Source organism: Tursiops truncatus, chromosome 3 (genome assembly GCF_011762595.2).
Source record: "Tursiops truncatus isolate mTurTru1 chromosome 3, mTurTru1.mat.Y, whole genome shotgun sequence".
Taxonomy (NCBI): domain Eukaryota; kingdom Metazoa; phylum Chordata; class Mammalia; order Artiodactyla; family Delphinidae; genus Tursiops; species Tursiops truncatus.
This window is the reverse complement of record NC_047036.1, coordinates 94,604,250-94,619,347: the sequence shown is the minus strand read 5'-3', so window position 1 is coordinate 94,619,347 and position 15,098 is coordinate 94,604,250. Positions and strand designations below refer to the sequence as shown.

The following is a 15,098-nucleotide window of genomic DNA, read 5'->3' as shown; positions in this document are numbered from 1 at the left end:
CCAATAGCTATATAATGTGCTGCAAATATTTTTTAATAGATAGTAGTTGCCTAAAGAATGGGACTGGAGGACTGAGGAAGAAAGGAGACTTAGCTTTCTTTCATAGTTTTTGTTTGTTTGTTTGTTTATTTGTTTTGAAAACTTTTAACACGAGCATATATTGCTTAAAAAAAAAAACCTTCCTAAAGAGTAAGAGAGATCATTCAGAGGAACAATATTAAAGGTAATGGCCATGTACCTATTTAAGTTATTTAAGAGGTAGCTCAAAGGTGTTGAATATTTGTTAGTGATAAGAGAAGCATGCCACTTTTTACATGTGTTAAACAATAAGTCTTTCTATGTGTCAATGCAGAACCTGAGACTTTGGCTTAAAACTACTGTAACATATAAGATTAAGTGGTCTCTATATTATTTTATTATTATTTACAAAATATTATAATGCACATAGTTGGCATCTAATAAATATTAGATGCCAACACTTCTTTCTTCAAAATCATTTATCTCAATTATCTTAAAACTCAAAAGTTAAAAGAACACGGCATTTTTTGTACTTAGTCTAACTACCCCATCAGTAAACCATATTTATTAAATATTTATATACAGTGCTTACAGACAGCAGCATCTTAGTTGCGTAAAGCCTACGTAATCACTGGAGAGTAAATGAAGATTAAATCAAACACATTTCACTGTTTTTTTTTTGTTTTTTTTTTTGTCACACTGCACAGCATGTGGGATCTTAGTTCCCCGACTAGGGATCGCACCCACCCTCCCTGCATTGGAAGCATGGAGTCAACCACTGGATCACCAGGGAAGTCCTACATTTCACTTTTTAACAGTTACAGGTCAACCAGGCAGAACCAAGCATCTAAAAACAAAAAATGAAAGGAAGTCAAATTACATAGAGCCCTTTCTATGGATTGTCACTTGTTTTCAAAGCATAAAGCTACTTTACTATAACTTATGCTAGAAATGAGGTCCTTTGCACCAAACATCTTTTAATTTGACTACGTTAATATCTTACTACAGGGGTGGTCAAGTAAAATACGGCATATACGTTCTACACAATATTTCACTTAAGAATAAAGCTGATACATATGTATTGATATGGAAGGATCTAAAGAGAGATGAAGTCAATAAAGCAAGGCATAGAACATTACGTGAAATAAAAACATGCTTTATCACTCACTGAACCAAGAGAACTATGCATATCTTTGGAAACATATAGAAAGAAAGTCTGGAAGCCTACCTAGACAAACTATTAAGAGAAATTACTTCAGGGAAGTGGGGTAGTGGTGAATAGGTATAAGGAAGGGGACAAGGTAAGAAGAACTTTCATGTTTAATCATATAGCCTTCAGTACTATTTGACTTCTTTGTTTCAAGAAATTTAAGTATTATTATTGTAATTTAAAAATAATAAAATATATGAATAACACTGTAATGTTAATGGTGTGTGTCTGTGAGACAGACAAACACAGACACAGGCAGACAGACACCACACATCTTCCTAAAACAATTACTTGAGGACTGGGGTAAGAACATATTCTTCACATAACCCTGCGAAGTGTTAAGCACTCAATAAATATTTTATAAAATGTGTTTTGCAAGGAACACCTCCCTCTTCTCCTCTTGAAAAAGAAAACTGAACAGGAGTTTTAAAAGGAGTTGAAGGGGAGGCAAAGCAGAGTTATAAGTCTACTCTAAAGACCGTAATACTGTAAGAAATGATTTTTTTTATTATTAAGAAAATAGCCGATTTTGATGAAATGACACATTATTTTAAATATGTTAGCAAATTTCCATTTATGTACCTGTGGGTCATAGTCTTACTAATTTGATAATAAAATGTTAAGACATGTATTTTCTAATAAAAATTTAAATAATGTACCTCAAGTAATCTATTAATACCTGTATTTATAATTCTAAATGGTCTAAACCTCACTTCACGTTTTGATATTTCTTCAAATGTAAGTACAACTGATCATAAAAAACATCATTACTTTACACACCACTGAAAAGGAAAAGTGCTGACAATTAAATTATGACAAGCAGCCAGCCCCGCTGCCTCAACCCCGCCAGGGTAGCGGCCAAGCAGAGGGCTGTTGGGGGCGAGGTACGCATGGGGTCTTCAGATGCCTGCCTCCCACCCACCTGCTGCTGCCAGAGCAGTAGGAGGACAGAGCGACCTACTCCACTGCTCTAGGGACTTTCCTGGTGGCACAGTGGTTAAGAACCTGTCTGCCAACGCAGGGGACACGGTTCGAGCCGTGGTCTGGAAAGATCCCACATACCATGGAGCAACTAAACCTGTGCACCACAACTACTGAGCCTGCGCTCTAGAGCCCATTAACCACAACTACTGAGCCCTCGTGCCACAACTACTGAAGCCCGTGTACCTAGAGCCCATGCTCCGTAACAAGAGAAGCCACGCCAAGGAGAAGCCCGTGCACCACAACAAAGAGTAGCCCCCACTTGCTGCAACTACAGAAAGTCTGTGTGCAGCAACGAAGACCCAATGCGGGAAAAGAAAATAAATTTAAAAAATAAAATGTAACTACCAGAAAAAGTAAAAAAAAAAAAAAAAATTATGGCAAGCTATAGAATTGTAAATGCATACTGATCTCAAAAATGTTAAAATGTGAAAGAAAATCAGCATTTTAGAATCAACGAAGTATGATATTTTCTTGTCATGCTTTAGCTCTATGGGTATTTATAAATAAAAGATATAATGAAAAAATTTAAGTAAGAAAATGTATGTCTTTGGGTTTTACTGGAGTCACTACCAACATTTAAAAAAAAAAAGCTTAGCTTCAGAAATACATCCTCTCAAAATATATTTATCAGAACTTCATTAAATCTAAAAATATATTAAATTTTTGTATAATTATTCTCCAACAGGATAGCTGACATATCAAAGTGTTATATAAATCAAAACTTTCACCTGGGGACTTCTCTGGTGGCACAGTGGTTAAGAATCCGGAGCAACTAAGCCCTTGCACCACAACTACTGAGCCTGAGCTCTAGAGCCAGCAAGCCACAACTACTGAGCCTGTGTGCTGCAACTACTGAAGCCTGTGCACCTAGAGCCCGTGCTCCACAACTAAGAGAAGCCACTGCAGTGAGAAGCCCGCGCACCACAACGAAGAGTAGACCCCACTCGCTGCAACTAGAGAAAACCCGCATGCAGCAACGAACACAGCCAAAAAATCAAAACAAAACAAAACTTTCACTTGATAATATCATTAACCTGAAGAAAGTGTTTGCTAAGGAAATAATCAGTTCTAGGTATGTGGATAATATCTTGAGATTGATGCAGTTGAGCAGGTTCTCCTGCTAAAGAGCATAATCCCCACACAAACTTCTCTCTTCTTTAATATTATATCATGAAAGAGAAGTCTAAAGTATGACAATTTTGTGAGTAATTTTGAAAGGAATTAAGAGTATATTTTGTTAGCCATCAAAATTTTGATAAAATTTTCAAGACAAAATAGAAAGGTTAAGTATATAACATACTTTAACATACTATAATATACTACTAATAATGAGACATTTGTTAATTGCTGACCAATGGAAAGCAACAGTGGTATAGTAATTTAAAGCAACAGGTAAAGGAATTCCCTGGTGATCCAGTGGTTAGGATGCAGCGCTTCCACTGCAGGGGCACAGGTTTAATCTCCGATTGGGGAACTAAGATCCCAAAAGCCGTGCTGTGTGGCCAAACAGAAAACAAAAATAAATAGAGTAATAGGTAAGAGTAATTGTATTTTGTTGCACAATGCATTTTATACTCACACTGAATATGAATGTTTCAAATTGGAAAATTCAAAATATTCAAGCCTGAAAAACTAGAAAGCTGTTCTACTTGCTATTCTATATTTTGGGTTGATTATACAGAAATCCTTTTTAAAGGCTGCTTATCATAAGGGTCATGGATGCTCATTAAAAGACCTTAGGGGCTTCCCTGGTGGCGCAGTGGTTGAGAGTCCGCCTGCTGACGCAGGGGACACGGGTTCATGCCCCGGTCCGGGAAGATCCCACATGCCGCAGAGCAGCTGGGCCCGTGAGCCATGGCCACTGAGCCTGTGTGTCCGGAGCCTGTGCTCCGCAACGGGAGAGGCCACAACAGTGAGAGGCCTGAATACCGCAAAAAAAAAAAAAAAAAAAAGACCTTAGAATACTCCTGGCTTCTGTGTTATTATTGACTTATATTTTAATGCTACAATTTTTTTTTTCATTTTAATCTCATAAGTACTTTAAGAGTCAATGTTCTTTTATCCTTACCCATAAATTTACTTCTTTCTTTGCTTCTTCCCTCTTCAACTCACTCCTTATATTTCAGATTTCTTTCTGTGTAAATTGCCCTCTTTAGAATTTCATTTAGTCCAAAGGCTTGCTGGTTGCAAATTTCCTCATTATTTCTCAAATAATGTTTTTATTTCACCCATAATCTTGAAAGATGGTTTTGCTAATTTTAGAACTACAGTTGACAGTTACTTTCTTTCAACACAACATCTTCTAACTTCTGTGGTTGCTGTTGAGAAGTCACTTCCCAGCCTGACCACTGCTCTTGTGAAAGTAATACGTCTTTTATTTCTGGATGATTTTAAGAGCTCTCTCTCTGCTATTCAATTTTACTATCATTAGTCTATGTGTAGATTTCCTTTTATTTATTCTGCTTGTGATTCTTTTATCTGTGGATTGGCATCTTCCATTAATTCTGAAAAATTCTCAGCCATTAGATACTCAGATATTGAATATGCCTCGTTCTTTCTCTCTTTTTCATTAGATATTTCTTGCTCTATCTTCCCTGACCTGTAAACTGTATTTCACATTTTCAGGCTTTCTTGTCCTTTTATGCTGCATTATGGACAATGTATTCTACCTTTCTATTTACTCAGATATGTTTATGTTTAAACCCATCCACTGAAAATTTTAATTTTGACATTTTTCTCTTCTAGAAATTTCATTAATTTCTTTTTCAAATCATCTAAGTTTTTAAAAAGTACTTTTATTTACTGCAATTTTTTTTATCAGGTTTGACTTTCTAACAACTTGCTCAGTAGAAGAGGGGTGCCAAGCATTTGACTAGTGCTGGCAGGTGAGGGTGAAGCCCGGCATGTCTGGCTTTGAATGGCCCAGCCAGGAGCTGGGTTATAGAAAGGAAGGATTAAGCAAATTAAGTAAATGCATCAACAATAATACAAATAATAGGAATGAGAATAATCTCTCACTGTCAGAGAAGCAAAGTGCAGATATGGAAAAGATGAAGGCTAGAATAAATTCTGTAGTGTTGCACTAGACGCTGGGGTATTAAGAAGAACTCAATGATTTTTAATATATATAAAGATATAGAAATAGGCAGGGGTGTGTGTGTGTGTGTGTGTGTGTACATACATCTATTTCCTAGCTTGGTTCTCTGAGAACCAGAAGTAATAATCACACCTCTACCAACTAGCATACATGTTGCTAGGACTGTCATTTCTATACATCATCATCCACTAAAAGGAACCTTACAGAGAGAACACTAACATGAGGGCTAAGGCAAAAAATATATAAGACGCTCTGCCCATAGAAAAGGTGGAGAAACAATGATCAACCTCATAATTACAAGCACCTCCATCCAGACTATGGCTTCTCCATACCATTTCCCACTTTAAAAAAAAAAAAAAAATCAGGGCTCCTAGAAGGAATGACTGATAACATATCTAGAGCCAGAAATAAATAAAGTGAATCTGGAACATCTAGTTGTACCAGAACACAAAGCATCTATCAAAGTCCATGGAGGGGGAGAGGGGTCATGTCAAAAGAACCCAGAAGACAACGTGAAGGGGTTCCCCCACTGGCCAAAGATAGGGCAATTTGAGCATCAAAAAGAATAATATCCACAGTGGATTAAAACAAATCAATTATGTTAAAATTCGTATGTCACAAGGGTACTAAAAAAGAAATTCAATGATCACTTCTGGTGACTGCTAGGGAACCAAATGTTATGGAAACTGGTTAATAAAGGGAAATACTCTAGAATTTATCCTGTCTTTCCTATATAAGCTGTACTTTTTTTTTTTTTTTTTTGCGGTATGCAGGCCTCTCACTGTTGTGGCCTCTCCCATTGCGGAGCACAGGCTCCGGACGCGCAGGCTCAGCGGCCATGGCTCACGGGCCCAGCCACTCTGCAGCATGTAGGATCCTCCCGGACCGGGGCACGAACCCATGTCCCCTGCATTCGCAGGTGGACTCTCAACCACTGCGCCACCAGGGAAGCCCCAAAGCTGTACCTTTTTAAACGCATCATCTCTAACTTTTAATGGATTGTTTCATTCAATTCACACTTACTATACTGAATAATACATTTATTTTAAATAATTTTCCTTTCCCCCAAAGTTGGTTGTCTTGATCAGATTTTATTTATATTATTTCCCCCTTTTAAATCAGAGATTCTACTGTTTATAATTTTTATTAATGAAAACTATCCCTTTCCTTGCTCTTTTAATCAAATATGACTTTATTCTTATTTGTAAAATATCAAGTCTTTCTACCACTGAGATGCCTTGTTTTCCTGCTAAATGCTCTGTTATTCCCTACTCTCCTTTCCCCCAGGTGGATAACAGCTTCAAAATACTTTTATAATGCATGCTAAATACTTCATATTCTCTTACCTTTTCCTTCATGTTTTCTATCTCTTAATCTTTCAATTATATGCTTTGAGATTATTTCCTGCATTCATCTTCTATCTGTAATTCAAGCCTCAACTGTGACCATTCTCTTCTTTAAACTCTATAGTTTGAAAACACATTTTTAAGCCCCAGGAAGACCTTTTCGAATTGCATCTCCTTAAGCACTTTTTACCATTTTAAAATTTCAAGTGTTCACTGATCTCCTGTGGTAGTTCTTTTTCACGGAGCATATGTTCTGATTGTTCAGCCTGTTCCTCGTCTCTCTGTTGAGATGGCATTCTTTTTTCTCTGTCGGCTCACTGGTACCTAGGTGTGGTTGCTGAGATACTCTTAATGGTTAGATTTCTTCAGGTGGTGAAAGGAAAAGGAGATTCTCACTCTGTGTCCTGTGGTTTAAGGATAGGCTATCAAACTCCTTAAGAGGGACTGGGCTAGAGGAAACCTCTCCACTCTCACTCTTAATTCTTCATTCTCCTGGCCTGGAGGGTAGGAAAGACACTGAGGCCTCCAATCAGATCTCCCTTAGCCTGATCTTCTGGGGGATGGGGGGAATGCAGGGAGGAGTAGACAGAGCACTTTTATAGCTGTCCATACATGCCATACATGCTCCAAACCAAGCTCTTTATAAATCTTTAGCTCTTTCATCTTTGCCCTGGGATTTGATGCTGTGCTGCAGTAGTGGTGACAACCTGGGGCTGCCCAATTAAAGCCACAGTGTTCAGGAAATGGGCAGGTAACACAGTTGCGCAAATAAGCAGACCTTCCCAGCAAACCCACAGTGGCCATGCAGTATAAGAAATAAACCAAGTTACTCATATTTTAGGTGTTATTACCACAGCATAACTTAGCTGTAATAAAGAGTCTGACTCCATTTTTGATGCCTGCCTGCTGACAGCTTTCAAATCCCACTGTTCTCCCTTCCTCTTCTGCCCACATGTGGGCAAACTGATAAAGTCCAGGTGCTCCTTCCTTTGCACTGGCAGGAAGTTTAAATTACATAAGACCTGCCTGGCCTGCATGTGGAAACCCTCAACCCAGCCCTACCCCCTAACCACATAAAACCCCAAGATAGTCGCTGTTCCTTGTTTTCCCCCCAAAAGCTTATTATGTGAACGATAAACCTTTTCAGATCAGATCCTCTTGGTGTACATGTGGTATCTTCAGTCTCTACATCCAAATCAATTTTGGGCAGGGGGTGCTGTTCCACTACTTCAGGGTGACTACAAATATTAGCTTATGTGACTGATACACAAATTAGTACTTGAAGGTTTGTAATGAGAAACTGATAACAATCACAATAAAGGAAAAGACATTGACTTAGGGGTTGGGCAGTAGGCCACATGGAAATTATACCGGAGGCTAGAAAGTTAGTGATCCATGCTTGTAGTGGCCAAACATTTGGCAAAACTATCATGTGTGATAGTTTGAAAAGCAGATAAATTTACCCATGAAAACTCTTTTCTCTCTGACATAAAAACTGATGATTTTCCAGATACCGGCAGCTTTGTCACCATGGATTCCAGACTGACAGCATGTGGGACACGATAAACATACTGTGTAAATTACAAATACTCTGATATTGTTACTGCAGCATAAACTAGCCCATCCTGACTGATAACAAAAGGGGTATTCTTTACAACTTCCTCCTTCCCTCTATCCAAGTGTAGTATAACAGCACACAGAGGATTGTGTACAAAACTCTGTATTTGCTCCTAGGAAGAAATGAGTTGAGCTATTTAGGAGATCTCTGACTGTTGGAAGGTCCAGGGCTGCTTGAAAGTTGAAAACAAGCCTACTTTCATAGAAGGGCTGAAAACAAGACTAGCATTGTTTTAGACAGAGAGTACAGGGACAGGAAATGTCTATTTTACTGGTCTCTAACTCTTGTTATACTGAAGCTTTTTTCTCATTGCATTGAAAAAAAATTAAAACAAGAGTTTAGGCCAGCTAATTCTGGCAGGTTTCAAAACAGTGATACACTGTTGTGTGAAATGAACAGGCTATACAGACTACATATGTGATCCTATTTTTGATTTTTTTAAAGACATATTTGTTTCAGTACTCATTTGTACAAAAAAGTCTAGAACTACACATACTCTAAAATGTTAACACTAGTGTTAATTAAAAAAAGGAGGCGAGGGCTTCCCTGGTGGCGCAGTGGTTGCGAGTCCACCTGCCGATGCAGGGGACACGGGTTCGTGCCCCGGTCCGGGAAGATCCCACATGCTGCGGAGCGGCTAGGCCCGTGAGCCATGGCCGCTGAGCCTGCGCGTCCGGAGCCTGTGCTCCGCAACGGGAGAGGCCACAGCAGTGAGAGGCCCACATACTGCAAAAAAAAAAAAAAAAAGGAGGCAATTAGACTGAGGCGGCTCTAATACATAAGCAAAGCACAACCTCAGCCTAAAATGCCTCAAGGTTAAGAAATCAACACCTAAGAGCAACCAATCACAAACAGCCACCTTGGCTTTCCCAAATAATACAGGTGCTTAAGCAATAGCCAATCAGATAATTCCCTTGCTTTGCTTCTGCCTCTTCTCTATAAACGTCTTTCCCCTAGCTCCTGTCAGCGGAATATTCCTAACCACTTCCGGTTTGGTGCTGACCAATTTGAATCAATTTTTACTCAAATAAACTCTTAAAATTTTTAGTGTGCCTCAGTTTATCTTTTAATACTAGGCAATCTCTGAAATTGAGATAGCGGCTATTTATTCTCCTCTTATTTATATTTTCTGATTTTTCTAAAATGAACATATATTTACATAAAATAGAAGTTTTAAAAACACTGTGTATCATGTATGGAAGTTGTATATATGTAGAGCTTAATTTTCCTATTAAGGAAAACTTTTATTCTCTGCTACAAATGTGACAACTTTACTCTTGCTACAATATTTTACAATAGAATCTTCAATTTTCTCAAAAAATTGCTAGATGCAACATGTAAGCTAGTGATCTTTGAGCAGTCATTTTAAAAATAGAATTTTAAACATTTTAACCATGTATCAAAGCATATTTTAGAATATTGTGAACCTTAATGCCTAAAAATAACAGGAGTCTTTGTAAGTGCAAATAGCATAAGACAGATAATAGAGAAAAGCAGTAGAAAACTAAAATAATTCTCTTAAAAATATCAAGTTTAAGTTCTATATCCAAAATGAGTCAATATATGAAATTAAATCATTTAGTAAATGAGAAATATGATCTAAAGGACGAGCTAATAGTAAATGTATTCTTTTGATGTTCACAAATAATATAATGCATTCCTTGTGCTGTATCTTGATTGTGGTACTGGTTACATAACTAAATGCACGTGCCAAAACTTAGGCAAATGTATGCTTAAAGCCACTGAATTTTCATGTGTGTAAATTACACTTCAATAAAGCTGATTTTTAAAAATCACAATTTTTTGCCAAAATTTTCAGATTATTTCCAGACAATTTAATTCAACGGCTTAACCATTCAAAACAGTCTGTTACATTATATGAACTTATAGAGAAAAAAAAAATCTATATATACTAAAAGTGGAATCTCTTCCTCGTAAATTTCCTATCCCCAATACCCAGTAATACTGGCTAGAGAATTTCAGTCATTCTTCCTTTCTCTCACCTCCTTTCAATAAGCCATCAAGTCCTATCAATTATATACTTTCTTTCATCCCTACTCTACTGCCTTAGTTCATTTCTTTCTGGACTACTGCAATAGACTTCTAATTGATTTCCTTGACTTTAATCTCCCACCTACCAATCCAACATCCTTAACACAGAAAAAAACAATTATCTTGCCCCCGCAAAAAATGAACAAACAAAGCAACGATAATGTTAATAGAAACTTGTTTTAAAAAACTAAATTGCTTCAGAACGAAGCCCAAAATCCATGTCACTAAAGGTACTTTAAGGCCTCATGAGCAATATAAAATCCTCCCCTCACAAAAAGCATGTATTTTATATCTCTGTCTGTAGAGTCATCCTCTCCTTTTCTGTCTGTGAAATATCTACTAATCCCTAAAAAAATCCAGTTTAAATATAATTTCCTCCATTCCCACTGTCCTCCTCTAGATGTGAATTCCTCTAAGGCCATGGTCTGAACCTTCTTCACTAAGCACAATGCCTGGCTCACAGTAAATATACGTATGAATTGAATAAAGGAATAAAAACAGTATTATTCACTAAATCTATTTTTACTTTGACAAATTAACATTTTTTTCTAAGATAAAAAACTCAGAAAATTTGATAATGTAGAAACTGTACCTTGTCTACATGGAAAATTAAATCCAGTTCACAGACGTTTTCAAAACACTTGTCTAATGTTTCCACAAATACCTAAAGAAAAGAAAAAAAAGGTTAAAAGCTTTTGAGAACTGAATAAGTTCATTCAAATCTATTACCTATAAGGCAGACAATTCTTAATTGTGAAGTAAAACTTCTAACTCTATTATCACATTTCTCTTTTTTAAATTAAAAACTGTATTAAGTGCAAAAGGAATAATTATAGCCTGTACATCTAAACTATTTTTCAATACATTAATAAATGAAATACAATAAACAAAATAAACTTCACTGAAAATTACTAAGACCTAAAAATTGTTAGCACCATTACTTACAAAAATACTGGAAAATACTCAAATCAGGCTCCCTATCTTCATATGAGGAAAAAAGAAAGCTTGTCATAAGTATCTATCAAGCTAGATGGGCACAGTCCAAGTCTCAACTACATCTAATATAGCCAATAATTTTTAATTAGCAAATCAGTATAAAAGATCACTAAAAATTAAACTTATGGAAAGAGCACAGACTCTGGACTCTGACTTACCTGGACTCAAACTCTGGTTCAAATACCTTGTACGACCTTGTGTGGGAAAGGGTTAACTCAGTAAGCCTGGGTTGTTCAACCCCTATACGTTCCCCAAAATGGCCTGTTTTCAGACGAGCCTTTGGCTAGTTCCTGGGAACTGAGCTCTGAGCCCTTGGAAAGTTCTGTCTGATAAGAGTATTTCTGCATGCTTGAGGCCCTGGGCCACACTGTACCAGTGTGAGCAGACAGTTTATGCTAACAGTGTGATTTTCAATGAACGTATTTTTTCTCTGAGGTTCTGGAGCTTAAGTAACCAAGGTCAGTCATGGAGGTGTCACAGGCCTATGTGACTGACCCCCAATAAAAATCCTGGAAACCAGGCTAGGGTGAGTTGCCTAGTTTGGAACACTTTGCACATGTCATCACATATCACTTCTGGGGGAATTAAGCACATCTTGTGTGACTCCAGTAGAAAGGGACAACACCTGGAAGCTTGCACCTGGTTTCCTCCATACTTCCCTTCATGTGCCTTTGATGGTTTTACTCTGTATACTTTCACTGTAATAAACCCTAACCATAAACATAGCAACTTCTGAGTCCTGTGATTCCTAGCAAATCACTGAGATGGTCTTGGGGACCTCTGATACAAACTTTCAAAAATTAATCTCTTAGGGCTTCCCTGGTGGCGCAGTGGTTGAGAGTCCACCTGCCGATGCAGGGGACACAGGTTCGTGCCCCGGTCCGGGAAGATCCCACATGCCGCGGAGCGGCTGGGCCCGTGAACCATGGCCACTGAGCCTGCGCGTCCGGAGCCTGTGCTCCACAACGGGAGAGGCCACAACAGTGAGAGGTCCGCGTAGCACAAAAAAATAAAATAAAATAAATAAATAAAATTAATCTCTTAAGTTCCACTTTGCATAGTTGTCACTATTCTATCACTATTTCTGTATCCACTACCCTTCTCAGTGAATTTTCACAGATAGAATGACCATAAGTTTATCATTCGAACTGGGGGATATTAAGAGTAAAAGAGAGCATCTATTAATTATTATATTATAATAACAGTATGCAATGTTATTGTACTATAATAATAACCTGGAACAACAGATGTAAACCAGGACTGTTCCAAGCAAACTGAAATGTATGGTCACTGTATTCATAGGTGATCCTACCGGACAGAGTAAAATCTAAACAACAGGCTTCTTGCTATAACTACTCCAATCTGAGGCCAATTTACACAGATCCACAATCCAAGGCTCCTTCCTGGCATCAATGTACATGAATAAGACAGGTGAAACAATGTATTTAACTATATGACCATGATCAACATCGTCTTAGACCAAGGGTTGGCAAACTTTCTCTGCAAAGGGCTGGAGAGTAAAGATTTTAATTTTGGGCTTTGTGGGTCATACAGTATAGCACAAAAGCAGTCACAGACAATACATAAACAAATGAGCATGGCTCTATTCCAATAAAACTTTATTTACAAAAATAGGTAGCAGGCTGAATTTGACCTGCAGGATGTAATTTGTTGATCCTTGACTTAGACTAGGAGAAATAAAAGATCAGTAGTAACCAAGAATATACAGTTTTATACATAGTTTCATTTATGACAAGGCAAGTTATTAAGATGACCAAGTGTGGGGCATACAAAGGTCATCCTCAAGTGAGTGCCTAGTTTGTTTCAATTATGTGGTAAGTAGAAAATACATATTGTTGAGTACCTATCCAAACTCCCAACTTCATCTATTTCTCCTCAAGGTCTTGGTGACATGGTCCGTGAAATGACTTTATTCATTCTATTTCTAATTCTGACTCACTTTTCTTCTTCTTATAACATATTCTTTTTATGAGGACAGAATGGGATAATGCTGCTTGAACAAAGAATAAGCATTTAACAAATACTGACTTCTTGAGGAGTCCAAAAGAGAAAATTTTCCCATTGAGAAAGATGAATTTATTTTTGACACAGTATCTCTAATATGGAAGTGGTCTGAATACATTTATAAACTCATAGTTAAATAAGTTACAGGAAACAAAACCATTTAAGTTCTGTCCGTCAGTAAATTTTTACTGAAGTATAACGTATGTACAGAAAAGTACACAATACTGTTCATAGGAATGTAAATTGGCGCAGCCACTGTGAAAAACAGTATGGAGGTTTCTCAAAAAACTAAAAACAGAACTACCATATCATCCAGCAATTCCACTCCTGGGTATACAGCTGAAGAAAAAAAAAAACACTAACTTGAAAAGATGCATGTACCCCAATTTTCATAGCAGCATTATTTACAGCTGCCAAGATATGGAAGCAACCTCAGTGTCCATCAACAGATGAATGGATAAAGGCGTGGTACACACACACACACACACACACACACACAGGAATACTACTCAACCATGAAAAAGAATGAAATGTTGCCAGTTCCAACAACATGGAGGGTATTATGCATAGAGAAATAAGTCAGAGAGAAAGACAAATACTGTCTGTTATCACCTTCATGTGGAATCTAAAAAATGAAACAAACGAATGACTATTAACAAAACAGAAACAGACTCACAGATACAGATAACAAACTAGTGGTTACCAGTGGGAAGAGGGAAGGGTGAGGGGAAAGATAGGAGTAGGGGATTAAGAGGTACAAACAACTATGTATAAAATTAATAAGCTACAAGGATATATTATACAGCACAGGGAATATAGCCAATATTTTATAATAGCCAATATTTTATAATAACTTTAAATGGAGTATAGTTTATAAAAATTGTGAATCACTATGTTGTACACCTGAAACCAATGTAATATTGTAAGCCAAGTGTACCTCAATAATAAAAAAAAGTACACAAATCATAACAATGTACAACCTAATGAATTTTCACAAAGTAAGTATACCTGTGTAACCAGCACTTAATATTCAGGTGTTAGACTATTACCAGCACTGTAGAAGCCCGCTCATACTCCATTAGGCAACTATCAACATCAAGGGTAACTACCCTGCTTTCTAACATTAAAGATATATTTTGTCTATTTCTGAACTACTATTGACCCTTGAACAATCTGGGCTTGAGCTGTGTGGGTCCAATGCTGCGCGCATGCTTAGAAACAAGTTTTTTTCAATAAATATAGTACTATACTACCCATGGTTGGCTGAATCCAGGGATGCGGAACCCACAGATACAGAAGGCCAACTGTAAGGGACTTGAGCATCCACGGATTCTGGTCATAGCAGGTCCTGTAACCAATTCCCAGCAGATACCAACTACCATACCAAGGGACAACCATGTATTTAAATGGAATCATACAGTATGGAACCATATGAGCGGCTTCTTCTATTCATTGATTTGTTTGTGAGATTTATTTATTTTGTTACATAATATTAGTATAACAGTTCATTCATTCTTGTTGTTATACAGTGTGCTATTGCAGAAATATACCACAATGTATTTATCTATTCCCCGGTTGACAGAAATTCGGGTCCGGCATGGGGCCATTACAATTAGTACTGATACTAATTCTTATATAAGTCTTTTAGTGAACATACATACACATATCTACTGAATGTATACCTAGAGTAGAATCACTGGGCCATGGAGCAGATAGGTTTTCAAAGTGATTTTCAATAGATTTTCAAAGCAA

General features: G+C 37.3%; 1 protein-coding gene across 15 annotated transcripts in view; it reads right to left on the bottom strand.

The window, feature by feature from the left end:
• AP3S1 (adaptor related protein complex 3 subunit sigma 1) overlaps positions 1 to 15,098 on the bottom strand; it is a 142,529-nt gene that overhangs the window by 87,508 nt on the left and 39,923 nt on the right. For 11 of the 15 annotated variants that reach the window (XR_012330819.1, XR_012330820.1, XR_012330822.1 and 8 more), the window contains exons 4-5: positions 10,918 to 10,989; positions 8,822 to 8,999 (exon numbers count right to left, since the gene is read on the bottom strand). Coding sequence is in view for 7 of the 15 variants with exons in the window: in XM_073802415.1 (XP_073658516.1) it covers positions 8,822 to 8,999; positions 10,918 to 10,989 (250 nt within the window). In the remaining 8 variants the exon portion in view is untranslated. The remainder of the gene's footprint in view (positions 1 to 8,821; positions 9,000 to 10,917; positions 10,990 to 15,098) is intronic. The other 4 variants (XM_073802417.1, XM_073802418.1, XM_073802419.1 and 1 more) reach the window with 1 other exon arrangement.